The following is a 25,929-nucleotide window of genomic DNA, read 5'->3' as shown; positions in this document are numbered from 1 at the left end:
CCTCCCAACCTCATCTACCCTAAATCCCTTCCTCCCAAGGCCTCACTTAGCAGAAACAGCCCTCTCTGTAGCTACCACTGCTGCCTCAAGGGCATTTGCACTAACAGGATCTTGGGGAAAAAAAATGGGAAAGGGTGATAGGGAGAAAGAGTACAAATTAAAAAAAGGCAAAAAAAAAAAAAATGCCACAGTAAGATATACAAATGGCCAAAAGCACAGTAAAAGAGGCTCACTAGTAAGAGATATCAGTGAGATGCAGGCTAAAACCACAACAAGGGGTGCCTGGAGGGCTCAGTCCCTGGAGCTTGCAACTTGCCATCTTAGGGTCATGGGTTCAGGCCCCACATTGGGCGTAGAGCTTCCTTATGAAAAACCAACACCACCACAATGAGATACCTCCTTGTAGCCACTAGGACAGCTAAAATTAAAAATATTTGCCATATCAAGTGCTGACAAGTTTGTGGAGCTCCTGGGATACTAGTAGGAGAGTAAAATGGTACAGTCACTTTGGGAAACAGTTGGGCAGTGTCTTAAAAAGTGACATATACATTCATCATATAACCCAGCAATTCCACTTGTCGATATTACTTCAACCCTCACATGAAAACATATGTCTTCACAAAGACTGTGCACAAATGTTCATAGTAGCTTTATTTAAAATAAACAGAAAAGGAAATGAGCCAAATGTCCATCCATGGGTGAATATACAAACAGATCGTGGTAAATTCATCCAATGGTCTACTACAGAAAAATAAAAAGGCATGAATTTTTGATACATGGAAAAATGTGGTGTTTGGGCCACCCAGTTGGGGCATCTTTATGTTAAATAATTAATTCCGTCTGTATATTTATTTGTGGTTTGGAATATTTACGTTGCAGTTCTAATATTGACTAGCCCTTCTTCGTGGTGTTTCTCAAATTTACCTAATAATAATTACATGGTATAGTGGCATGAATAATGGCCCAACTATGTCTGTATCCTAATCCCTGGAACCGTCATATGCCATCATATGGCAAGACGGACTTTGTGGACATGATTAAGTTAAGGATCTTGAGGTGGGGAGATAATCTTTGATTATTCTGGTGGGCCTTGAGGTAATCACAATGGTCCTCATCAAAGGGACACAGGAAAAGTCAGAGTAGAAAATGATGTCACGATGGAAAGAGAGATTGGAATGTTGCAGTGTGAGGAGGGAGGAAGAGGCCACAACCCAAGGAACACCCCTGGGAAGCCACTAGAAGCTGAAAAAGACAAACAGATTCTTCCTTCAGAGCCTCCAGAAGAAAACAGTCCTATCAACCCCTTGACATTAGTCCACTGAAACTGATTTTGGACTTCTGGCCTCCAGAACCGTGGACCAGTACCTTCGTGTTGTTTTAAGCCACTAAGATGTTGGCAATTTGTTACAGTGGCATTAGGAAACTAACATTCTTGGCGTACTTGTTAAATATTCAAGTTACCATCCATCTCCTGTAAGTTCTGATACCGTTAGTCTGAGTGGGGAGCCTCAGAATCTGTTCTATAACAGGAGTCGAGGCGATTTTTATCCTCAGGTAAATCTGGGAACCACAGCTTAGTGGACTGTGATAGCCCAGCCAAATTCCTCAGCATCAATTTTCTGGTAATAGACTCCGTCTGTGTTGATTTGGGTATGGAGATATAAGCAAGAATGGACCCGTTCTGGCACTAGGTTGCCCTTGAGCCTTAGCCTGCTCTGCAGGCAGACACATGGCTTACCTTGGCCATCACAATCCTTCTCTGGGAATTTATACGTGGAAGCCATGCTCGCCCTTTGTGCTGGGATTGCTATGCTAGGACGGAGCATCAGTCTGCCCTGCTGGCAACCATCTTCTCTGGCTGCATAGAGAAGTCCATCTGTATAAGCAAAGAGGATAATAAACAGAGGGAAATGGAGTTCAAAGTTAGAAGGAAGAGGGGGAAAACCCTGATATCCTCTGAGCTCCGGATCCAGTTGCATCTGATGCTGGTACCATCCTTGTTCTTTTGACTTCTAAGAAATCAATAAATTCTGTTATTGTTTAAGCTCATTTAATTTGGTTTTAGTCCTCTGAAATATAAAGACTCCTATAATCCTGGTGTGTTATGTGAAATGGATCCTTTACACTGGCTTTCTCTTCACCGTTTCTATGCCCAACATCAAAAGCTTCATACTTGTCTAGGCCAGTTTATACTTGTCAGGTCAGAATTTATATACTAATTGCATAGAGATTTAGTCATTGTCTCTGCCATTCAAGAGAATTCCTTTACAGCATAAATACTTTGTCTCACCCACATAGAGGCAGTCCCCATCAACTAGATGTTCAGGCTACTTCTCTTTCTACTTCTAATCCTGCTCTCTCTCACCTATTCAATGACAAGAAACTCTGGGAGGGTGGCTTTCTTCCAGGGAAACAAACTGCAAAACTCCTGTGATTGCTTTTATTCAAAGTACCTACAAAATACCTTCTGCAGCCACATTACATGTGGTTTTACAGGCATCTTTCGCCTGAAGTGAGGAGCAAAAAGGTTGAGTATTGACTAGAAGACTCTCTCTCATTATTCAAATTATTTAATCAATGATTGTTTTTGATCTTTCAATTCCAAAGTTTCTCAGTTCTAGCAATGCAGTTAAACACTATTATCTGCAACATTTGGCTGGCATAAATCCTCATTGCCAGAGGGATGAGGCTGTAGCATTTATAAAATGGGATTCACCAAAGGAGGCCTGGGGTTTACACACTGACCACTGCTGGTCCTTAGAAGAGTCAGGCTGTAAAACATGGTGGAAGAAAGTAGGAATTCCTTTTTCCTCTGCCAGCAGAATGGAAAGGGCACAGGTTAGCAGTTATAAAACCTAAGCACAGTCTTGGCTCTGCCATTTATTATGATTTAGAAAATTTAGGCAAGTCAGTTGATATCTCTTAATACTAATTTCTTCATCTGTAAAATGGAATTCATCATACTCCCCTACCTGCCTACTTCACTGAGCACTCATAAGCATTAAACAAGGTATACAAATATAAGGTATTACTATGCACTATACAAATGTAAAGTGTAATTATGATGCCTTATTCTTAAGACATCTTTATTCAAATCTGGGATTGTAAGATTGTGACTATTCTAATTCAAGATTGAAAAAGTGAATTGCTTCTCATAAATCAGTTTATTTAATATCCATATGTTATAATGAGTTAGGAATTGCCATATATAGAGTAGCATCAAATTTGGAACACCAGTTAGGATATTACTATATGCAAATGGTTGACAATTCAAAGTATGGATGCACATAACAATGTAAATAGATGCTACAAATTTCTGCAAAACATGTCTAAAAATGGTCTTCAGCAGATGCTTCTAAATTCTCTCTGGATTACAGCTTTCGAACAAAACAAAAACCCAATGGATTTGGACCAGAGATCTCTAAAACCTCCTCCACCCCCACAACTGTCTTTATTTAGTCCTAAATTTAGAGCAGATGGAGAAACCAGCAAGCAAGACAAAGCCTGCATCTGCTAATAAATACTGCTGAGACAAGCAAGTAGAAAAAGCTTGAGCAGTCTCTACATGTCAGCTGTAAGGAAGGCAAGGGCCCCTGCTTCTGAGACATTTACGATCTTTATAATTTAGACAGGATACTATTTGCTAGCATTTATTGAGGACTCACTATGTGCTGGGCACTATTCTAAGTGTTATATTATGATCAACTTATTTAAATCTGCCAGTGACCTGTGAGACAGACACTATTGTATTACCCAGTGTACAAAGTAGGACAATGAATCAGAGATTAAGGGGCTTTGTCTAATGAATCAGAGTTCAAGGGACTTCGTATGACTAGCAATACAGCTAGGATTTAAAAGACCACTCTCTTAGCCGCTATGCTAAACAGCTCTTCCAGAAAGACACACAGGAAGGTATAGACTGTCCTGGAACCTCACTTAATATTTACCATACATGTGTTTTTATTATTTTATATTATATGATTGATGGTTGCCAGGGGCTGGAGGGAGGGGGCAATGAAGAATTGTTTTTTAATAGGTACAAAGGTTCAGTCATGGCAAGTGAGAAAGTTCTAGAGGTCTGCTGTACAATAATATGTTATTAGTAATAGTTAATACTTGGATGTACACTTAAAAATTGTTAGGGCAAATATATGTTATGTGTTTTGTTTTGTTTTTGATTTTTTTTAACCATTTGAAAAAAGAAAGAGTAAGGCTTGATCCATCAACTGAAGAATAGCCTAACAAAATATGGTATGACCATACTATTGAATATTTGCTATTCAGTCATAAAAAGAAATGAAGTTCTAATACACAGATATAACATGTGTGGACCTTGAAACATACTAAGTGAATGAAACCAAACACAAAAGATCATATATTATATGCTATTTATATGAAATGTCTAGATTAGGCAAATCCATAGAGGCAGAAAGTAGATTGGTGGTTGCCTTGGGCTAGGGGGATGGGAAGCTAAGGGATGAGAGCTAAGGAGTAAGAAATTTCTTTTTTGAGGTAATGAAAATGTTCTAAAATTGAATGTGGTGACAATTATAGAACTCTATGAATATACTGAAAGTTACTGAATTGCACACTTTAAGTGAGTGAATTGTGGCATGTGAATTATACCTCAATGAAACAAATACATTTTAAAAACTACATAGTGATTGTATTCTTTTTCTATTGCTGCATAACAAAATACCACAAAATTAGCAACTCCAAACAATACCAATTTATCATCTCACCATTTTGTAGATAAGACGTCTGTAGTAGGCAGAGAGGGTAAAGAAAGCTATTGACTGAGTTTTCTGCTTAGGGTTCCCAAGTCCAAAACTAAGGTATAAGTAGGGCTGAGTTCTTATCTGGAGGCTCTTGGGGAAGAAAATGCTTCGCTCACATTGTTGGCAGAATTAAGATCCTTGCAGTTGTATGACCGAAGTCCTGTTTTCCATCTGGCAACTGGCCAAACACTACTCTTGGGTCCTTGAATGTGGCCCTTTCCATTTTCAAAACCAGCAACGGACTCTCAAATCCTTCTCACGCTTCAAACTTCTCTAACTTGCCTTTCTGCTGCTCGCCAGTTAAAATTCTCTGCTTTCCAATAGCACCACTGATTGGAATAGGTCCACACAGATAATTTCCATATATTCAGGTAAACTGGCTTGGGACTTCAATCATATTTGCAGAATCCACAGCAACACCTAGATTGGTGCTTGGCTGAATTGCCAGGAAATAAGAATCTTCAGAATTCTGCCAAGAATTTTTTCTTCAAAAAAGTTCCTTTTTTTTTTTCCAGCTTTAAGATATAATTGACATACAATTCAAAATATTCTTAAGTTTTCATTGATGTATAATGTATATATAGAAAAATGTCCAAATCACAACAGAATAGTTTATTTTCATACTGTGAAGGTACCCATATAACTCCCACCTCGACTAAGAAACTACAAATAAACTTAGGGACGAATGACATCTTTCCAACACTGAATACCCAAAATTTATTAACATGGTATGTGATTCTATGTATTTGAATCTTCTTTAATATATTTTGACAATGTTTTATAGTTTTCAATAAAGTTTTGTATATCTTTCATTAGATCTATTCCTAGGTCTTTGATGGTTTTGATACTCCTGTAAATGGTTTAATTAAAAAATTTTTAAGCTATTTACTGGTGGAATATAGAAACAAAATTGGTTTTCCCTATACTGATTGAGTATCCAGACATCTTGCTTATAATCCTAACAAGTTATCTGCTTATTCTTTTGGATTTTCCTGTGTACATAATCTTACCATCTAACAATGACAGTTTTATTTCTTCCTTTCTAATCCTTATACCTTCATTTTTCTTGCCTTGTTACACTGGCTAAGACCTTCAAAGCAAGGTTGTATAGAAGTGGTATTAAATGAACATCCTTGTCTCTCATCCCAGGAGGAGAACTTTCAATATTTTATTACTAAATGTATGTAATATTTACTCAATTATTTTGTAGATATTTATCAGATTAAGGGCATTCCTTCCTGTTCTCAATATGCTAAGTGTTCTTATCATGGGGTATTAAATTTTATCAGAGGGGTGCCTTAGTTGGTTAAGCATCTGACTTGGTTTCAGCTCAGCTCATCATCTCATGGGTCATGAGGTTGAGCCCACATTGGGCTTTGCACTCAGCAAGGAGTCGGAGATTCTTTCTCTTTCTCCTTCTTTCTGCCCTTCCCCCACTCACATGCTCTCACTCGCTCTCTCAAATAAATAGGTCTTTTTAAAAAATTTATCAGAGGGGCACCTGGGTGGCTCACTCAGTTAAGAATCTGCCTTCAGCTCAGGTCATGATCTGGGGTCCCATGATCAAGCCTTGCATTGGGCTTCCTGTTCAACAGGGAGTCTGCTTCTCCTTCTGCCCCTCACCCTGCTCGTGCTCTATCAAATGAATAAATAAATCTTTAAAAAAATTCATCAGAAATAATTTTGTATTTATGGAGATCATTTTACTTTTTCTCCATTTATTTTGTTAATGTTGTGAATAATATTGATTTCAAATTAAGTAAATCTTCCATTCTTTGAATAAATTCCCTTTGTCAAGATGTTTCATTCTTTTTATATATTACTGGATTCAATTAGCAAATTATTTTCTTTAGGGTTTTTACGAGAGATTAGACTGTAATCTTCCTTTCTTTTGATGTCCTTAAGTTTTGGCATTAAGGTTATGTTGACCTCATGAGTTGGGAAGTGTTCCCTCTTTTTCCATTTTCTGGAAGTATTTGTGGAAAAAAGGTGTATTTCTTCTTTAATTGTTTAGAATGATTCACTAGTGAAACCATCTAACATCTAAGCCTGGAGACTTTGGGGTTTGGGGAGTTTTTTTGTAAGAAGTGTCTTCACTACAAATTAAATTTCTTTAAAAAACAGAAAATCTAAAAAAAAAAACCAGAAAATCTGAATAGTCTTTTATTTTTGTGTGTGTGAGTCTAAGCAAATTGTGTTTTTTTAGGAAGTTCTTTCAGTAATTTTATCTAAAAGTTGTAGTATTCTTTTAACTTTTTAATATTTGTAAGATTGATTTTAGGAAATACTTCATATGGAAGCGAGCCTGTGTATCTTTGGAAAAGTCTTTGCATGTCCCCAGGAATACAAAAACCCTAGTTTGAACACCACTGCAGTAGGCGAACCTGCCTCTTAGTAGAGGCATGTGGAAGAAAATCAATCACGTTCCAGTATCTACTAGCTGTGCGAAGACACACTCCACAGCCAGGCCCGTGGTGGCCAGTTAGGAAAGCATTTAGGCGGCTGACCCAGACGTGGGTACTTCTACAGTCAGCTCCAGTCCAGGATGTTCAACAGAGATATGGTCTCATTCAGACAAACCTATGATTTCTGGAAGCCACAACAATGTAGAGAACGACCTAGACAAAATAACCTTGGTTTTATCTGGTGACACCGAACTAAATGTTGCTTAGCTCCACCTGAGGGTGCCTGAAGTTTCTGAGGGTGCCTGAAGTTTCTGGCAGTTACAGGGGGATTTATATAGCTGGGAAACTTGATCCTTGCGTTTCCCCTTTTACTTTTTTGTGGGCGAATTTAATCTTTGTACCTGCCATGTCTGCTGAGTGTATAATTAGCATGCTGACATCTGAGCCACAGTGTTTCTCAGCTTTATTTAGGAGTGGAAATATTTTTTACTTTGGGTAAACTTACGCACCCCCCTCAACTTCCTTATTATCCTGGATATGACAGGTTTTTAATCCCTAGACTATGTCTGTCAAGGGCATACAGAAGTGTCTGTATCCAGATGTTAGCTAAAGTTGCCCTGTCCTTTACGATACACATGCAATTGTCTCAAACCTCTCCTGCCTCCCCATCCCACGAGTTACATAAAGCCCAATGCCCTCCCTCCTTGCAATTTTCTGAAAATTCCTGGGACGCTTTGGTTCTGTGTTCACCTGACTCCAGCTCCTATGAACTGTACTAGGTTAGGGTTGTTTCACTCTCTCATTTCTGCTGTCCCTTTTCAAGATTTTATTTGAGAGAGAGCGAGAAAGAGCGAGAGAATGCACAAGCTGGAGAGAGAATCTGAAGCAGACTCGAGTCTAATGCGGGGCTCGATCCCATGACCGATCCCATGACCGCAAGATCGTGACCTGAACCAAAACCAAGAGTCAGCCGCTCCCTGGATCGCGTCACTCCAGGTGCTCCCTCCACTCCCCCCTTTCCACCCAGGCCAACCCTGTCAGGGAATTCAGAGCTTGTTCTCGTTTGGTGTGCGGGGCTGAGGGGAGATCTCCTGAACCTACGTGTCTATCAGACGTCAAAGACAGTTTGGGGGAATTGGAGGGACTTACTTCCAGCAACACCACTACTATCACACCGAATATCAGGCGTGTATTTTTAAGGTTCTCCCACATTTTCCTTTCCCTGCATGGGACTTCAGATTCCTGCTTGGGGCTTGGCCTTCTCTTCTCATTCTTTACTACCTTTGTTCTGACTTTTCTATGCCTGCCCAAAGCCAAAAATCTCTTAGGCACTGAAACTTCTTTTTCTAGACCTTTCTCTGATGCTAGGTATCTGTCTGCATATACAGGACACTAAGAGCTTAAGAATGATTATTTGGAAGGATTTGCCTTATTAAGTCACAACCATTCTCTTCCTCTCCAATTTTATTTCAGAGAGTAAGGGTGGAGATTTTTCTTTTGTTTTTAGTACTGATCAGGAAAAATCTCTAGGAGAATGAGGCACTGGATCTTACTGGAACATGATGGTAAGGACAATTAAGCCAGTCACTACTACTTATTGAGGGCCTAGCACGCTCCAGGCAATGAGCTAGGAGCCCGGGCACAAAAGGCACAAAACCAGACACGGTTCTGCTCTCGGGAACCCTAGTGCTGGCAAGACAGGGGAACATGAATCAAATACTCAAACAAACAAAACGAAAACATGAGTGCCAAACACCAGGAAGGTGGGGAGCCGGTGCTGTTGGGAGTAATGAGCTACCTAGCGGGAAGTCTGGGAAGGCCTCCCTGAGGATGACTGCAGAGCCGCGATCTGAAGGCAGTAAGGGTTAGCTTACGGGAAAGAGAAAGAACACTCTAAGCAGAGGGAACAGTTCCCCAGGACTGGGCAACAACAGAAACCTCTGACAAAGGACTGAAAGACGGTCCCTGTGGCTGGAGCTCCAAAAATGAATGGCACTGTGGAGAAAAATAAGGTTGGAAAGGGCGGGTGAGGCGAGGCCATCAAAAAGTTTCAAGTAGAGGGATGCATGCTAGGCTCAGATTTGCATTTTGAAAAAAATCACTTTGCAGTTTGGAGAAAGGATTGGAATTTTTGTTGTTTTTAAGACTTTTTTTTTTTTTTTGAGAGGGAGAGAGAGCGTGAGTGGGAGGGGCAGAGGGAGAGAGGGAGAGAATCCTCAAGCCAACTCCCTGCTGAGTGCAGAGCCTTGATACAGGCTCGATCCCAGGACCCTGAGATCATGACCAGAGCTGAAATCAAGACGCAGGTGCTTAGCCAACTAAGCCACCCAGGCGCCCCAGATCGGAATGTTAAAAAGGCTCAAGAGGAACTGTCAAATACCTGGAGCACCCATGTGGAAACCAGCAACTGATACAATTATTCAGAGTAGAATAATCATATCTATGTGTGTTTTAATATAATTTTAAACTAAGTGAATACACACACACACAAACCATTCAAAATAGCAAATAGTACCAGTACTATCAGGCTTATAAAAAACAGTAGTCCTGGGCAGCCCCGGTGGTACAGCGGTTTAGTGCCGCCTGCAGCCCAGGGTGTGATCCTGGAGACCCAGGATCGAGTCCCACATCGGGCTCCCTGCAGGGAGCCTGCTTCTCCCTCTGCCTGGGTCTCCGCCTCTCTCTCTCTCTCTCTGAATACATAAAAAACCAAAAAACAAAAAAAAAAAAAAAACAGTAGTCCTCTGATCATCCCTCTTCATACCTCTCAGGCCTTCCACTAAGGATCCCTTCCTCTACTCTTAACTATGCATCTGGTATTTACAATACCCCCCTTTTTTCTTTTTAACATAATATGCTTAAAGTGCTATTTATTTTCCAGCTTTAAACACTGTTTACTTTCTACCAGGGAAGAAAAGAATTTCTTGATCTTACCCCTTGTCCCACCATGCCCAAACTCTGTTCTTATCCTGCCAAGAGTGAACGTTCAAAACATTACTAGCATTTGCTTTTTTATTCTTACCATGTAAGAAAAAATACTCTGAATCATTCGTTACCTGAAAAATCCATCAATAGGGACAGAACCAGTACATTTCATTATAAATTTATGTCTTTGTGAAGACAAAAGTACCTTCCCTGTACATCAGTCACGAACATATTTGAAGCAGTAAGAGCTTGTACCCCATAAGTAAATACTGTTCAAATTTTGAAGTTGGCATAAGAATATTCAAGGAAATTACAATTGAATTACATTGTGCAAGCTGAAAGACATAATAAAGCTATCTGCAGCAGGAGGCCAAAATAATCTTTATAAGACAAATGTCTTTGAAGTTGGAAAGGTAATTAATTGATGGACTGTATCATCCATCCATAAATAGGCCTGTCTCATGCTGCTGCAGAATATGAGCTAGAAAACAAGCGGGTGATTCCCATGCAGAATCTAAAACAACCAGTTAGACGTTCTCATCGTCCAATAAATCAACCCTGAGGAAATATTCAGAGATACAAAGATTTACGCCCTAAAATATTCATGGTAGTATTTATATATAATGGAAAACAATCTCAATGCCCCAAAGTAGGAAAATGGTTAAATTATGTGACATTTATAGAATGGACTACTATAAAATCATTAAATTCATGCTTCCAGAGAACAGTTAACATCATGGGAAGATGCTCACAATGTGAAATGAAAAAAAAAATTGAGGTTACCCTATATATATGTAAAAATATACACACATATATAAACATAGCATGTTTATATATAAAATATCTATGCACGCTCCGGTTTTTTTTTGTTGTTTTTTTTTTTTTTAGTGCATAGAAAAAGCCAGTTTTTTGTCCCAATGTGGTCTGCTACTTGTATATCTCAGCATCAGCTGGAGGGCTTGCTGAAAACACAGATCCTTGGGTTCCACCCCAGACCAACTGAATTAGAGGCTTTGGAATCACAGTCCAAGGATTTCTGCCTATCTACACACCCTTGTCCACCCATGTACTACCTTGTCCACCGATGTGCTACCTTGACTTATACCGACGCCTACCTCCACTTGGACATCACTGAGGGAGAGGTGGTTTCTCTCAGGGTGGGAGAATTATGAGTAATCATCTTCTTTTTGGAATCCTTAAAAAAAATTATCTACCGAGCACATGCTGCTTTTTATAATTAAAAATTCATTAAAAGTATATTAATGAAGCAGGAATATGAGAAAAACAGAGGAGATCTGGGGTCTGTTTGGGGAAGTTTCAACACCTTTTCAGAACTGGAAAGTGTATTTTTAAAATCTAAAATAAGCAGGTACCTGGAGATTCCTGACAATTGAAAAGTCAGTTTAGGATAAGGAAAATACTAAGTGTAGATATGGAATTCATTACCTCAATAAATTATTCAGGTAAAAAAAAGTAAATATAGTAAATATTGAAAAGTATTAAGTAACAATATTTCTCCCTGTTCCAAGATGTTCCTTGGCAAAAGAGGATTGTGATCAAGTAAGATCACAATATATCTCCTAATCCCCTCGTAGAGTCATACAATCGTGAGCAGATTACAGGCTCTGGGACATCCAGTATAAGCTTCATTCTTAATTCTAGCTCCACAAACTCTTAGAATGTGTCCTACAAGTATAAACAAAATTCTAGGCCACAAGAGAGCCCAAGAAGGAATTCTCCCCATGAATTGATACCCTATGTTTGATCGAGCCATCGTATCAATTTGTTCCCACATTCCCATGGTCTCTGAGGGCTTAGCTCACATATTAACAGGGCCTGTTTTTAAGGGCACAGCTCAAGTCAGCTACCAAATATGCTCAAGAACAGCAAAATTGAATGCCAGGCTACAAGATTAGATAATATGTAAAGGAATGGTATATTTACTTTTGTTTACCATCAGTATCTACCACCTAGACAGTGAGCCTGTCTCATATTCATTTATGTAGTCCCAGTACAGTAAAATCTAACACTGGCACTTACTTGGTACTCACGTGAACACCAAATTTTGGGGACTAATACAGTAATGAAATGGGCTAGGCACAGGTCCTAAACTTGAGGTCTCTAAGTTTATACAGGTCATGACATCAAGACCTCATTTCATTCGATAAACATTTCTGAGTATTTATTATGAGTGGGTAATTCCAAGAATGCAGAGATGACTAAGATACAAGTCTTTACCCTCAAGAGCTCCATAAAGTAATACTAGCAGCCATTCCCCGATGTACAGGTTTGGGCACACATTAGCTGTCTAATAAATGCTTGTTTTAATTGAGTTCAGAAACCAAGATACACTTTAAGTTGGCCAAACTTTGCTGGCCCAAGAGCCTAGAGTAGGGTATTCAGACCATTCTGGATACTGCTTCAGAATTATGAGAGAAACCCCAGAACGCAGAAGAATTTAACAGTATATACTGTGACAGAATTTCTACGTATGTCCACTATAAAACTCTGTAGGTTCCTGAAATGTCAATAGATAGTATGTGGTAAAACAGAACTGAGAAAGGGGTTCAAAACGGTTGACAGGTCCCTCTACTGCAGAACTTCTCAACACCTGTGCACAATGTGCTATTTTCCTTTTATGCACTGTCTCATTTAATCTACACAGAGATCCTACACAGTAGGTCTAATCATTTTTTCCCATTTTAGAAGTGAGCAAGCTGAAGCTCACAGAGAGTAAGTAACCTGCCCCAGACAAGAAGATACAGAATGGGACTCTGAAATCATGTCTTTCTGGCAGCAAAGACTGGTTTGTGATCATTCAAGCAGTACTGTTTTTAATATATCGACGGGCACTAGAACACCTCCAGAGGGACATACAGCATACAGTGTTTCCCAAACTGTGATTAGGAAATCCTTTTAAAAGAACCTGTGCTTGCGACTAGCTTTCCATGTCACCCATTTTGAGAAATAGTGTGGGTCAACGAATCAGAGATATTCCATGGCAGACAGAAGGGAGGTGGAAGGCAGCTCAGAAGGCAAAGTGAGCTTATTAACAGTGTGCTCAGAGAATTAATAGGGACACATAAATTAAACCTCAGTTTGATATCATTTCTTTACCTCCAGATTCATAAGTTCCAGTTCATGCCTCATTGCTGTCAAATAATATTTGATATTTTATATATATAAAATCACAACATCGTCTTCACTTCTTTAATGTTAGTTGCAGAATTTGACCTAACCAGTGGTTCCATTCACGCCACTAATTTTGATAAAGTATATTCATTCACAGTGGGAGTATAAGTTTTAACTTGCTGTGTATTTCAATAGGTCTGCAATTTGCATTTTGGGGAAAGATCAATTTTCATCGTATATGATTGACCCAAACTTTGTAGGGTCTAGCAACCCTGACCCCTACTGACTAAATTCTAGTAGTACTCTTCTCCTGCCCCCAAGTCATTTTGATAAGAAACATCCCCATAATTTCTAGGGGAGTGGCATCACTCCCAGGTGGGACCCACAGGTTTAGAACAAACCAGAAAGTTCCAGAAACATTAACTGAAGGATAAACACCTACCCTGACCCTGCATTTAGTATACCAGCAAACAAATCAGGATTTAATACACTAGCTTCAATCCTGCATGTACAGTATCTCATTACATTTCTCTGATAATAACATGAACAGATTCAACAAACTGCCAAAATACCATTTTTAGCCAGGAGGGCCAAGCCCTTTGTACTTTGCCAACAACAGCAATAAAACTGGGCAGAAGCGAGCCAGGATCGCATGGGAGTACTGGCTTCTAACTGAAGCAGCAGCCACAAAACGAGAAGGATACCTGAATAGCCTATCATTTTGTCAAATTTGGGCTTTAATAGGATGCTGGGTTTTTTTCTTTCTTTTAAAAATGATTTATTATCAAAAAGCTTGCTCCCTCTCACTGCTGGGTCAGTTCAGCAATGAAGCTCTATCCTTTATAGGATTATTAGGACCCAAATAGTTTTAGACCAAAAACAACCACTACCACCACCACCACCACCAACTTGACTGTTGGTTCAGTAACATATTCACAGACATGTCAGTACGCGTTCAGGAATATTGGTTTCATTTCTTGATCGGAATGCCAATCACCATAAAGTCTTCTGCTAGAGTCACTTCTTGGAGATCTAATACTGATTCAGCTTGCTTTTTTAGTTCTACAATCCCATCTGCTTCTCCTTCTCTGGCCAAGGCAACCGGTTTGTACCTCTGACTGAAGTGAGTCAGAACTAGTCTCTTCGCTTGGCACAACTTTGCAAATGCTGCTGCCATCTGTGGTGTGCTGTGGCCGTGCTCCTTGGCTTTGTCCATCTGAGCATCATCTAGGGTTGCTTCATGGATCAACAGGTCTGCTTCAAAGCACAGCTTCACTCCTCCATCACCCACAACCCCAGAACAGTCACCCAAAATGCAGATTTTTCTTCCAACAATAGGCTTTTTTAAGACATCTTGGGGAGAAATTGTAACTCCATTTTCCAGAACAACAGAAATTCCATTTTTCAGCTTCCCATAGGCAGGACCTGGAGGCACACCTAATGATGGAGGCAGATAACATCACATCATGGGAATGGAGTCTATGACTTGTTAAGAGAGTCTGTTTTAACAGCACAGAAAATGGAAAAGGCATCCAATTCTTTTCATGATTGTTATATTTTACTACTTATAGAAAGCTGGAATATTTATATATTTTTAAAAGTTCAGTGTCGGCTATTGGTATTAGTGATGTCCTAGTACTTAAAACATTTCCCAAGCACACAGGCCACATAAGTTTTAAGCTTTTAAGTCCCACTAAGATGAAGGCCTTCCAGACAAGCTACCAGCTTTGATGCTCTACTGTGAACGGGAAGTAACAGTTTTTGAGACGCTTTATTTACAAGCTCTCTTTGAGTAAATTTAGTGAGTCCATTTAAATAATGACAAAGTCCTTAATTAAAAAATGGTGTGAGAGGGTCATTTGGATCATAAGATCAAGGAGCACTTCCAGCAATCATACGTATAATCAATCTTCTTTGTAGGCAGGGGCAGTTCCTTGTTTACCAAACCAGGTTTGGTAAGTCTTTTATTAGTTATCTTACATTCATCTAGAACAACATGTGACCATCACTCTGAATAACACCTACAAACAGAATGTATTCACTAATTCTAGCATACATCGTGTTTAGAGTTTCCCAATATAATAGTATTTCTACAGGTTTCTAGATAAGAGAAATACCATTGGCCTAGGTCACTTTTCTTCATTAGTTAGCATTTTGTTTTAGTTGGCAAAGAAGGAAGAGATTGCATGAAGAAACAAATATACAAAAGACACCATCATGCTTTGTACAGGCTCCGCCGTGGGCATGACCAAGAAGGTGGTGATGCTGGAGGTAGAAGGGACCTGGACACCGCTTCGAGCAAGGTGCAGAAGAGCCCCTCCTGCATGATGGCCTGGCATGGAGGAGGTACAAAGCCTCAGACGGGGCCCAAGTCTCTCTCTGTGCTCTTGCTTCCACCTATGAGGAACCCACGCACATAAAACAGTGGGGGCACAATGTTCTGAACACCAAATTGCCTTAACCAAGGTTGAATGAGTAGGCAAAGTTGATAAAGAAGGAAAACCCTGAAAGTAGTTGGGTGCAGCTGCAAGGCTAAGAAGTATGGCAAAAATTCTCAGGCCAAAGAGGTCACTGAAAACAGATTTCAAAAGGAAGACATGAAAACATAAAAGCCTAGACCTAAGACAACCACCACCCCTCTGCCAACCCAGATAACTGAAGATAAGACAGACCAAAAACGTGGATCCAGGGAGCCGAAGAGAAAAGGATTCAAATGTATACTTGGGTTTTGGCCTGAATAGATCTTTTGGCCCTAAGTATTTCCCTTAATAAGAAAACTTTGGGCCAAAGAAATAAGTGGAGAAAATGTCAGTTTTAGGCCTGGGAGACAGGAAAGTCATTATGACACTTTTAGCAGCTTTACCTAACAACAGCTTAATTAACGAGAAGGAAGGAAAACAAAAACAAAAACTTACCGAGGTCTTTCAGTTTCTGTGCATTGAGTTTACCTGGGCGTTTCTTCTCCACAACTGAAAACCCAAAGGAGGGAATTCGGTGAAAGAGGCGAAATGCTTTTACAACAAACTGTTCATCATCAACAAGGAGGTACGAGTTTTCCTCTGAGTCTAATAGGATGGTTCTTCCTTGCCCCTCCTTGGGAAGGTTGTCCATTTCATTCACATGCGTAAATTCTTTTTGTTCTTCTGTAGGACACTGATCTGCTGTAGGCACCAGCTCATGAACCACGTAAGGGAAGACCAGCTCCGTGTGGGAGAGTTCCATGGTTCGCCAGATAAAGTCTCGAAGCCCGGCAGGGCCATAGATTTCAATAGGCTGTTTGGTGACCACAGAGCCACTCTGCAGGCTGATTGTGCAGAGGAGGCCAGGAAGGCCAAAGAAATGGTCTCCATGAAGATGCGTAATGAAGATCTTGGTAATTCTCCCTTTTGATTGAGGCAGAGAAATAAAATTGGGAATTTTTCCAGAAATAAAGACCAATACAATACTACTTAAAACATGTGTAACAATTTACACAGAAAACAACAAAATGAGTTTAGAGTTTTATTCATCACCATAAACTTATTTCTTTATATTTTTCTACATGATTCTAGAAGCAAGAAAGACAGGATTTATGGTTTTAATAAGATACAACTTTTTTCATAAAACATCTTCAAATTACACAGTACTGGTTTTAAGAGTATTTTCCTACATATCTTCTTACTGAGAGAAAGAAAAGAAAAAAAGAAAAGAAAAGAAAAGAAAAGAAAGAAAGAAAGAGAAAAGAAAGAAGAAAAGAAAAGAAAGAAAAAAGAAAAAAGAAAAGAAAGAGAGAGAAATAGGAAAGTGTACCAAAATAGTTCACTTAAACCAGACAGGCCTCCAACGTCAAAAACGTCTGACAGCTACAGTGCCCTCTACTGCTCCCTCTCAGGAATAACAAATATAACACTTCTGGCAACACAAACGTTTCCCTGGCTCCAACTCGACCAGTGCCTGAACCCCAACTGCCATTTAAGGACTCTACCCAGGGTGGGGATGAACTAACCAAGGCAGAGCCTGCCGGTCTGAGTTAGAAGAGGGAGGAGCGAAAGGAAGCCGATGAGGCAGGAGGGAGGAAGGAGGGGGTGGAGGAGGAAAAGGGTGAAGGCCCTGAGGGGAGGTGGGCAACAGATGCTAGAAGGTAGATCAGGGGGCTGATGCCCTGTGGTGTTACATGGAGGTACGGGGCCCATCCCTTCTTTTCAGCGCGAGCTAACAATGGCTTTCTCAGTGCATACTGGGTTAGGTTGTAACTTGATTTAGCCAAGGGTAAACTGAATTTACTGCTGGTTATGTGGCAGGATGCCACATTAGCATTTTTCTGAGATGCACCAAGGCATTTTAAAAGTAGCGATCACAATTAACACAATTTTCGTGCAACAGAGGCTTCTGGTCCTAGCTCATGGCCCACCTATTTCAAATATTTGATACCATAGAAGAACAGTTAATTACTGTAAAGTGATTTGTCCGGTGACATCAAGGCAAACGTGTTCTCCAAGCACGTCTCTCCAGCATTAATACACCAAGGCCAGGCCCCAGTGGCAGGAAACAATAGATTGGACAGAGGCTGATTTGAGATGTGGAGCATACGTTTGTTTCCTCAGTATGCTCCTTTTTTTCTCTCTCTCTCTTTAGACCTTGCTTTTGCTCTTTTGACTTCTTGGAGCCCTTTCACCCCTCCCCTTCCTGCTCTCTGGGCTGCCCAGGCACCCGTAAGTATGACCTGAGGCCTCTGCAGAGAACTTCGATGGTTACCTGACCTCACGTTAACCTCCCAACTGCCAAGTAAGATGTTCTGATCCTGTCCCTACCTGGTGCATGGCGAGGCCAATACTAAAACACTCTGTGAGCCCAAAGCAAGTGAGACGAATTAAGGAAGTCAAAATTGTCTCCTACACTTATCACAGTTTCAGGGAAAACAAACATTTCATTTTTCAAGAAACTTGATTTTGCAGGGAGAAGGAATGGTAACCACAATGATCAAAGTCAGGGGACACTATCAAGTGAAGAAAGAGGAGTACATGAATTCCCTTTTACTTGAGAACAAGAAAGTTACAGGGGGACATGTCACCCAGAGCAAAGTAGAATACTAAATATCCCCTAGCGAGGACGCAGTTATATTTACTGCCACAGGAAAATGTCTGCAACATAATTGTTCCGGTGGAAAAAGCAAGTTACACCTAACATGACACCATTTATGCAAAACTGTACACACACATACACACAAATACAACTATGCCATTAACATACCTACATCTACAAAAAATTTACCAATAAGGTAATTTTACCTATAAGGAGAATTCAGACTTCTCTTATTTTATTTTCCTGCTTTGCTTGAATTTTTACAATGAGGATATATACTCCTTTTTAAAAGTTTTTATTTATTTATTTAAGTAACCTCTACACCCAATGTGGCGCTGGAACTCATGACCCCAAGATCAAGGGTCACGTGCTCCATGGAGTGAGCCAGCCAGGCACCTTGCATGTACACTTTTTATGATCATTTCTTCATTACATTTCTGTAATTTTTTTTTCTGTGACATTTTTAATCATCATTTTAAGGGAAGAAAAAGGAAGGCTTAAGGTCACTCTTTAAGAAAGGAGGGCAGCCCAGGTGGCTCGGCAGTTTAGCACCTGCCTTCTGCCCAGGGCGTGACCCCAGGGTCCTGGGATCGAGTCCCGCGTCGGGATCCCTGCGTGGAGCCTGCTTCTCCCTCTGCCTGTGTCTCTGCCTCTCTCTCTCTCCGTGTCTCTCATGAATAAATAAATAAATAAAATCTTTTAAAAAAATTATGAAAGGAATAGACATGAGAAACCTGTATTTGTTAATCAGATACTTGCACATTAGGACCAAGGAAGCTTAAAAGACGTGTGTTTAGATAAATAAAAAGTACTTCCTTATGAAACTCATAAAACACATTATTACCCCAGGAGGAGTACAGGCTGAAAGAGTTTTCATGAATCAAACAATGATAGGTCTGTGTTGGGTTGAGAGTAAGGCAGATGAACTGAGGGCATCCCATGCCAGTTTGAGACTGGAGCTTTTGAAATGCTAAAGATAACGTTCTGTGATTACCACCTTACCCTCCTCTCTGCGACCAGGAATTTTTTTAGCCAATAAGAATTTAGTAAACTAAAAGTTCCCTCAGGCTTTATTTTATTTATTTTTGGTGAGGCTTAGCTTTGTAAACTGTTTACTTATATATAAAATAGCTATAAAATATAAGACATTAGAGAAAGGTATTGTAGCAAATAGACACGAGGTGGTACACACGGCCCTGCCTCTTGATGTTCATCTCTCTCTACAATTCCTTTTTCTTGAGTGTGGGTAGGACTTGTGACTTGTTTCTTTTTTTTTTTTTATTTTTTTTTAAATTTTTATTTATTTATGATAGTCACAGAGAGAGAGAGGGAGAGAGGCAGAGACATAGGCAGAGGGAGAAGCTGGCTCCATGCACCAGGAGCCCGACGTGGGATTCGATCCTGGGTCTCCAGGATCACGCCCTGGGCCAAAGGCAGGCGCCAAACCGCTGCGCCACCGAGGGATCCCTTGTGACTTGTTTCTAACCAGTAATATACGGCACAGGGATGCAGTGCAATCACATTATGTTATAAGACTCCAACTGGCTAGCAGACTTGCTCTTGAGCTCCTCCCTGATAGTAAGGAATCAAGTTGCTACGAAGCAGAAACCCGGATCATTGGAACCAGAGGAGGCCACTAGGATCTGTGGCAGTCTTGATCCTACAGCTGTAAAGATTCTGCCAACAACCTGAGTGAGCTCTGAAGCAGATTCTTCCCCAGTTGAGCATCTTATGAGATCTCAGCCCTGGCCAGACACCGACTGCAATCCAGTGAGACCCTGAAGCAGAGAACCCGGCCAACTGAGGCCCAACTCCCCAACCCACAGAAACTATGAGATAATAAATGCAAATAAGACACTAAATGTAGGGGTGCCTGTGGGGCTCAGTCGGTTGAGCATCTGCTTTCAGCTCAGGTCATAGAGCCAAGGGTCCAGGGATAGAGTCCCGCATCAGGCTCTCTGCTTAGCGGGGAGTCTGCTTCTCCCTCTCTCTCTGTGTGCTCTCTCTCTCTCAAAAAGATAGGTAACTCTTAAAAAAAAAAAAAAAATATATATATATATATATATATATATATATATATATGATATTCTTTAAAAAAAAAAAAGACACTAAATTTATAATCTGTTATGCAGCATTGATAACTGATACAGGTGTTAGATAAAAAGTAAAGATTTACCCCACACTGAAATCTGGTACCCACACGTAACAGTTTCTTGTTTCTGTAAACTGTTCTTCAATCTCTACTTTATAAAATGTGAAATATTATAGACTTCAATCAAGCTTGTTTGTCCCTGAGAGATCCCATGAAAGGAACTCTGTATGACCCAAGGGAAATAAAGCATAGTAGCTGTCCTCGCCTCAGGGTCTTAGGTTGAACAGTGCACACCTCAAGGCCATGAGTCCCACCTGATAGACATTAGTTCCTTCCTCCAACAGCTCTGTTCTTGACGCCCTACTTAGGTTTGGGGCACCACCACCCCTGTAACTTGTAGGAATTCTTCACATCCTAGACAGTCAATGAGTCACCAACCCTGCTAGTTCCATGTTTCTTAAATCAAGTCTCTCATCTTCATCCTTATCCCTACTTCCTGCTTCATCTTCATCTTCTCTCTTTTCTCTCACATGAATGCAACTGCCTTAAAACTGGTCTCTCCTGGGGCACCTAGGTGGCTGAGTCACTTAAGTGTCTGCCTTAGGCTCAGGTCCTGATCTCAGGGTCCTGGGATGGAGGCCTACACCTCCTTTTCCTTCTCCTCCTGCGCCTCCCTTGGACTCTCCATCTCAAATAAATAAATACAATCTTTAAAAAAAAAAAAAAAGTCTCTTGAGGCTCCAAGCTCAGCAGATAATCTGCTGGAGACTCTTTCCCATTGTCCCCCGCCCCCCAATCACACACTCTTTCTCTCAAATGAATAAATCTTAAAAAAAAAAAAAAAAAAAAAAGAACAAAAACAAAACTGGTCTCTTCCAATATATTTGCCATAGAAAAATAGTCCTAATATATAAACCAGACTGTATCATTTCCCTCCTTAAAAACATTTAATGGTTCCTTATTGCCAGTAGGATAAGAAGGCCCAAATACATCAGCAGACCACAGAGGACTTCATAGTCTGCCCTAACTTTTTCAGCATTTTTATCTCTCTTCTATCCTGGCCAACCGCTCGATGCTCTGGATGGTTCAACATTCACTCAACATGTCACTTCTCTCCTGGAAACTCTATTCCTTCTTGCTCACTGCCTCACCTGTTCCTTGACTTTCCTTCCCAGAGAAACTTCTAATAATCTCTTAGATCCTAGCTATACTGTCTCCATCTCTGGGATGTTTTCTCTCAACACATACTTAATGTCCCCCTCCTCTGTGCTCCACAAGTACTTAGAAAACAAAAACAAAAGAAGAAGGAAACAGCTCCACTGTTGTCTTTATCACAGTACCCTATGTCTGTCTACACGTCAGTTTCCACCACTAGACCACGAGATCCTTGGATGCTAGGACTTTTCGTCATCAATGTCACATACTGTGATGAATCACAGGAATAATTTCAATAACTACCATTAATCTCAATAACTACTATTAATCAAGACCTAGTAAGTGAGAAGCACCACACGCTGAGCATTTTATTTATGAATCAATGGAACGGATATTTATGAAGCACCTACTAGGTATACACGTGATCCTTGAGCTTACTTCATCACACCGAGAAATACACAGTGAACGCAGAAACAACTACTTAAATACCAATTTTACATACTGATGCTAAAAAGTCAATAAAACTAGCACAAGGCAGTAGAACATCTGGGATGAACAAGGAATTACCTAACCCCAGGGGTTCAGGGAAAACCTCTGAGGAGATGGCCCTTGAACTAAGATTTAACTGATGAGAGACAACCATACAGAGAAGGGATTGCTATATATAATTCTTACAATGTCCCTTATTAGTTGAGCTTTTATCTTTATTTTCAAGAGGAGGAAGATAAAAGCTTGAGTTTGTTGATCCACTAAGGCCACAATCCGACACACAGCTGGGACTGCATCCCAGGTTGGCCTGCCTCGGCCAAGGCTTTGCACCACCATACTCCTTGACCTCCCCGGTGCTAGACCTCTGCTCGTGGCAGAGGCATGCCCATCTTCCCCCAGCCCAGTGAATCCCTCCTCCTCTTTCAACAACTCACGGGTCACCTTCTTTGAGAGGACTACCCTGACAACCCCAAATAAAAAAGAACATCTCACTCTTCTGAATGCCTATTGCTCTTTGTAGCCTCTTGTGATACTTACAACTATCTCCTGGTGGAGGTAAGTATGTTCACTGCTCCTTTGCTTGTGCAGTACCCACGTAATAAACCTCACGTATCCCCCTCCAGCCTTCACCCCCTATGCTTACATAAATCCTTGCTCTCAACATTTACAGGAGGAACAAAAAGTAAATAAAGTTCAGTGGGTGTAGCCGGACGCCTGAGGGCCTTCTGAATATTCCCAGGGCTCTAGCACTAGGGTGGGATGCAAGTGTCAGCGCTGTTTCTGAGCAACAGGCCCAAGGCAAGCCAAGAAAATGAATAAGAAATAGTCTTAATGAGATAGCTGAATATACACTAACCTGCTTTAAGTTGGCTCTTCATAAGCTGTGTCTGAGTCCCCTCCCCACAGTCAAAGAGCCAGCACTCGCCCTCACACCGAAGGACCAGTGCAGAGGCACCCCGGGTTGGGGACGGGTATGCTGCACCCGTACCCAGAAACGTCACATCCATAGACATCTTCCACCCTGCAATGAAAAGATTACCCACGGATTATTACACATCGCTGCTCAAAAACTCCAAAAATACGCTGTGAAATACACTGCTATTTACATTTTCATTATTCACAAGAGGCTGGATTCTTGTTCTCTAACAGTTTTCTGTAGAAATACCAAGTAAGACTTTTAATAACTTCCTGAGTTAAAAACCACAAGTCACCAAACCTTGTAGGACTGCTCGCACACACAAAGACAAGCTTAAAAACTGCCAAATCCAGTCAATTAAAAACTGTCGCTGGATCCCAACTATACGATATTCTGAGAAAGGTCAAACTGATACATAGACCAAAAGTTGACAGTGGTTTGGGGAGAAGGAGGGAAGGATGAAGAGGTGAAGCACAGGGGAAAGCGGGTATTTTCATGTTACTAGTGGTGGAGGCACAGCACTCATCCATCCTACAGAAAGAAGGGATCTATGTATAATGATGTTTCTGGTGGTGCCTTTAAGGCGGCTAACATTTGGAAGCAATCTGAATATATTCCGATAGGGAAATGACTAAGTATTTTATTACGGATTCATACCACGAACTACTTATCCTGCAGTTAAGTCAGGTCTGTAACTCTTGTCCTGGAGAGCTGGCAAAGAGAAGTTACAGGTGGCTGTGGCATGACCTCATTGTTACGATGCCCCAAACCTCTGCATTCACGTAAGACAGAGAAAGCCTGGGTGGAAGGACAGACGCCTCGCTGTTAATAATGGCCATCTCAGGGGCGCTTAAAATGGTGATGGTGGGGAGTGGCTATTAAATTTTCTTTTAAATTTTTTAAAAAGATTTTATTTATTTATTCATGAGAGAGACAGAGAGACAGAGAGAGAGAGAGGCAGAGGCACAGGCAGAGGGAGCCGATGCGGGACTCGATCCCGGGTCTCCAGGGTCACGCCCCGGGCCAGAGGCAGGTGCTCAAGCACTGAGCCGCCCAGGCGTCCCTCTTTTAAGTTATTTTTATTAGTTTTGGTTGTGATGAACAGCATTTGATGTCTTTATTTTCAATGTATTTTATATTTACTTAATATTGATTATTTTTTTTAAAAAACGTGTTATAAGCCTGAACATACTTTTTTTGTTTTTGTTTTTGTTTTCCTTTCTGAACACACCTGTCTAACTGCCACATCACCTCCTCTTTCTCCATTTGGGGACCCGTCGGCCCTCCTGCCCCCTCACCGCACGCACAGGTGTCACTTAGGTGATGCTTTCCACTTCCGAGATGCAGCCTTCCTCCGGTAATGAGGCGGTTTAACCTGCCGAGGCTTTGCTGTCAGGTTGCAGTTTGCAACAGAGGTGAGCATAACGGAATGTGGGAAGTCAGAACACTTTGAAAGCCAACAAATGGAGAAGGAGTAATATGGTCCCTTTGCCACCCTTGGCAAACAACGGATCCGGCCGGCGGTACCAGCCCCGCGGCACCAGCCCCGGGGCGCATCAGCCGCCCAGAGAGTCCCCCAGAGAGCCCTGAACCCGCAGCAATAACGGGGGCTCCATCCCGGGGCAATCAGACGGGAAACTCCGCAGGACGCGTGTTTTAGTATCTAAAAAAAAGGAAAAAAAATTCATCCCCTGTGATGCTACCGCGCAGTCGGGTCTGAGAATCACTTAGGGAAGGACCACGGGGAGCCACAAAGGAGGGATCAGGCCGACCTGGACTCACTAGCCAAGGAGTCCGTGTTTAAAGGGGAAAAAAGTCACTACGAAGAAATCTCAAACGCAAGAGCAGGGAGGTCGGTACGACGCGCTGGCGGGGAGCATCCCTCCGCTGCCCCGCCGCAGCTCGCCCGCCCCGGGACACCAGGTGCCGGCCGCGCGCAGGCAGCAGCGGGGGCGGGGGCCGCCACGGACACGGACGCGGACGCGGACGCGGACACGGACGCGGACGCGGACACCTGCCTCCGCGGGACCCGGGGCGCCGCCGCCAGGGCCCTGCCCGCCCGCGCCGCGACCTCCCCTCGGGGCTGCGCCGGGCCCCCGGGGCTGGCGGCCTCCCCGGCGGCGCCCCCCGCACCGCGGCCGCGCGTTGTCCCTCGCGCCCACTCACCCGCTCCCGAGGCCCGCGGCCAGGCCCACCAGTCCACCCGGCGGCGCGGGCGGAAGTGCGCCGCGGGAGGTGCCGGCGAGCGGCCGCTCTAGGGCGCGCCGGAGGTCCTCTCGGTGGTGCCGGGCCCCATCCGAGGGCTCGGCATGGCCGGAAGTGTGCCGCGGGAGGTGCCGGCGGCGGCCGCTCTAGGACGCCCCGGAGATCCTCTCGGTGGTGTGGGGCCCGAGCCGCGGGCGGAAGTGCGCCGCGGGAGGTGCCGGCGAGCGGTCACTCTAGGACGCGCCGGAGGTCCTCTCGGTGGTGCGGGGCTGCGCGCGAGGGCGTGGGCGTGGGCTGGGCGTGGGCTGGGCGCGGGTGCGGGCGCCCTCCTGGTGCCGCCCTTCCCCCCCCCCCACCCCCGGGCCCGCCCGCTGCCGCCTGGGCTGTGCCGTCTACACGGGCCGCGCGCGGTGGTGCCGTCTACACGGGCCGCGCGGTGCTGCCGTCTACACGGGCTGCACGCGGTGGTGCCGTCTACACAGGCCGCGCGGTGGTCTACACGCTGCAAGCCGCCGCGGCTCCGAGCTCCCTGGCGGCAGGACGCGGCTGGGCGGACGCGCCTCCGGGCGGCGGGGCGGGGCGGGGCGGGGCGACGAGGCTGCACCTGCCCGGCTGCTGCGGCTGCTGCGCCCGTGGGCCCCGGCGGAGTCGGCGGTTCGGCCCGAAGCCTTTCCTCAGGCAGGAGCTGAGCCCGGCGTTGCGGATCCCGTGTCCGAGGCCCCCGCCCCCCCCATCCCCCCCCCCCCCGGGCCGTCTGGGCTTCCCTCGGCC

General features: G+C 42.7%; 2 protein-coding genes across 5 annotated transcripts in view; both read right to left on the bottom strand.

Annotated features, from left to right (window-relative positions):
* The window catches only part of LOC129495555 (mothers against decapentaplegic homolog 4), an 88,988-nt gene extending 65,996 nt beyond the window's left edge, over positions 1-22,992 (bottom strand). The window contains exon 1 of the mRNA XM_055303189.1: positions 22,894-22,992. The gene's annotated coding sequence lies outside the window, so the exon portion shown is untranslated. The remainder of the gene's footprint in view (positions 1-22,893) is intronic.
* On the bottom strand, positions 13,305-25,227 carry LOC129495556 (zinc phosphodiesterase ELAC protein 1). Of its 4 annotated transcripts, none has more exons than XM_055303192.1 (5): positions 25,120-25,227; positions 24,185-24,616; positions 22,894-23,058; positions 16,156-16,623; positions 13,305-14,677 (listed from the first exon to the last, which is right to left on the bottom strand). In XM_055303192.1, the coding sequence occupies exons 3-5, from the start codon at positions 23,048-23,050 to the stop codon at positions 14,211-14,213; spliced, it is 1,092 nt and encodes a 363-aa protein (XP_055159167.1). In that variant the 5' UTR covers positions 23,051-23,058; positions 24,185-24,616; positions 25,120-25,227; the 3' UTR covers positions 13,305-14,210. The 4 variants fall into 4 exon arrangements, with proteins under 4 accessions (XP_055159167.1, XP_055159169.1, XP_055159168.1 ...); XM_055303194.1 differs by having other exon boundaries at positions 24,261-24,616; XM_055303193.1 differs by lacking the exon at positions 25,120-25,227 and adding an exon at positions 24,736-24,917.
* Positions 25,228-25,929: the final 702 nt, after the last annotated feature.

This window comes from Nyctereutes procyonoides, unplaced genomic scaffold (genome assembly GCF_905146905.1).
Source record: "Nyctereutes procyonoides isolate TBG_1078 unplaced genomic scaffold, NYPRO_anot_genome, whole genome shotgun sequence".
NCBI classification, from domain to species: domain Eukaryota; kingdom Metazoa; phylum Chordata; class Mammalia; order Carnivora; family Canidae; genus Nyctereutes; species Nyctereutes procyonoides.
The sequence above is the reverse complement of the archived record's forward strand: the minus strand, read 5'-3'. Positions and strand labels throughout refer to the sequence as shown.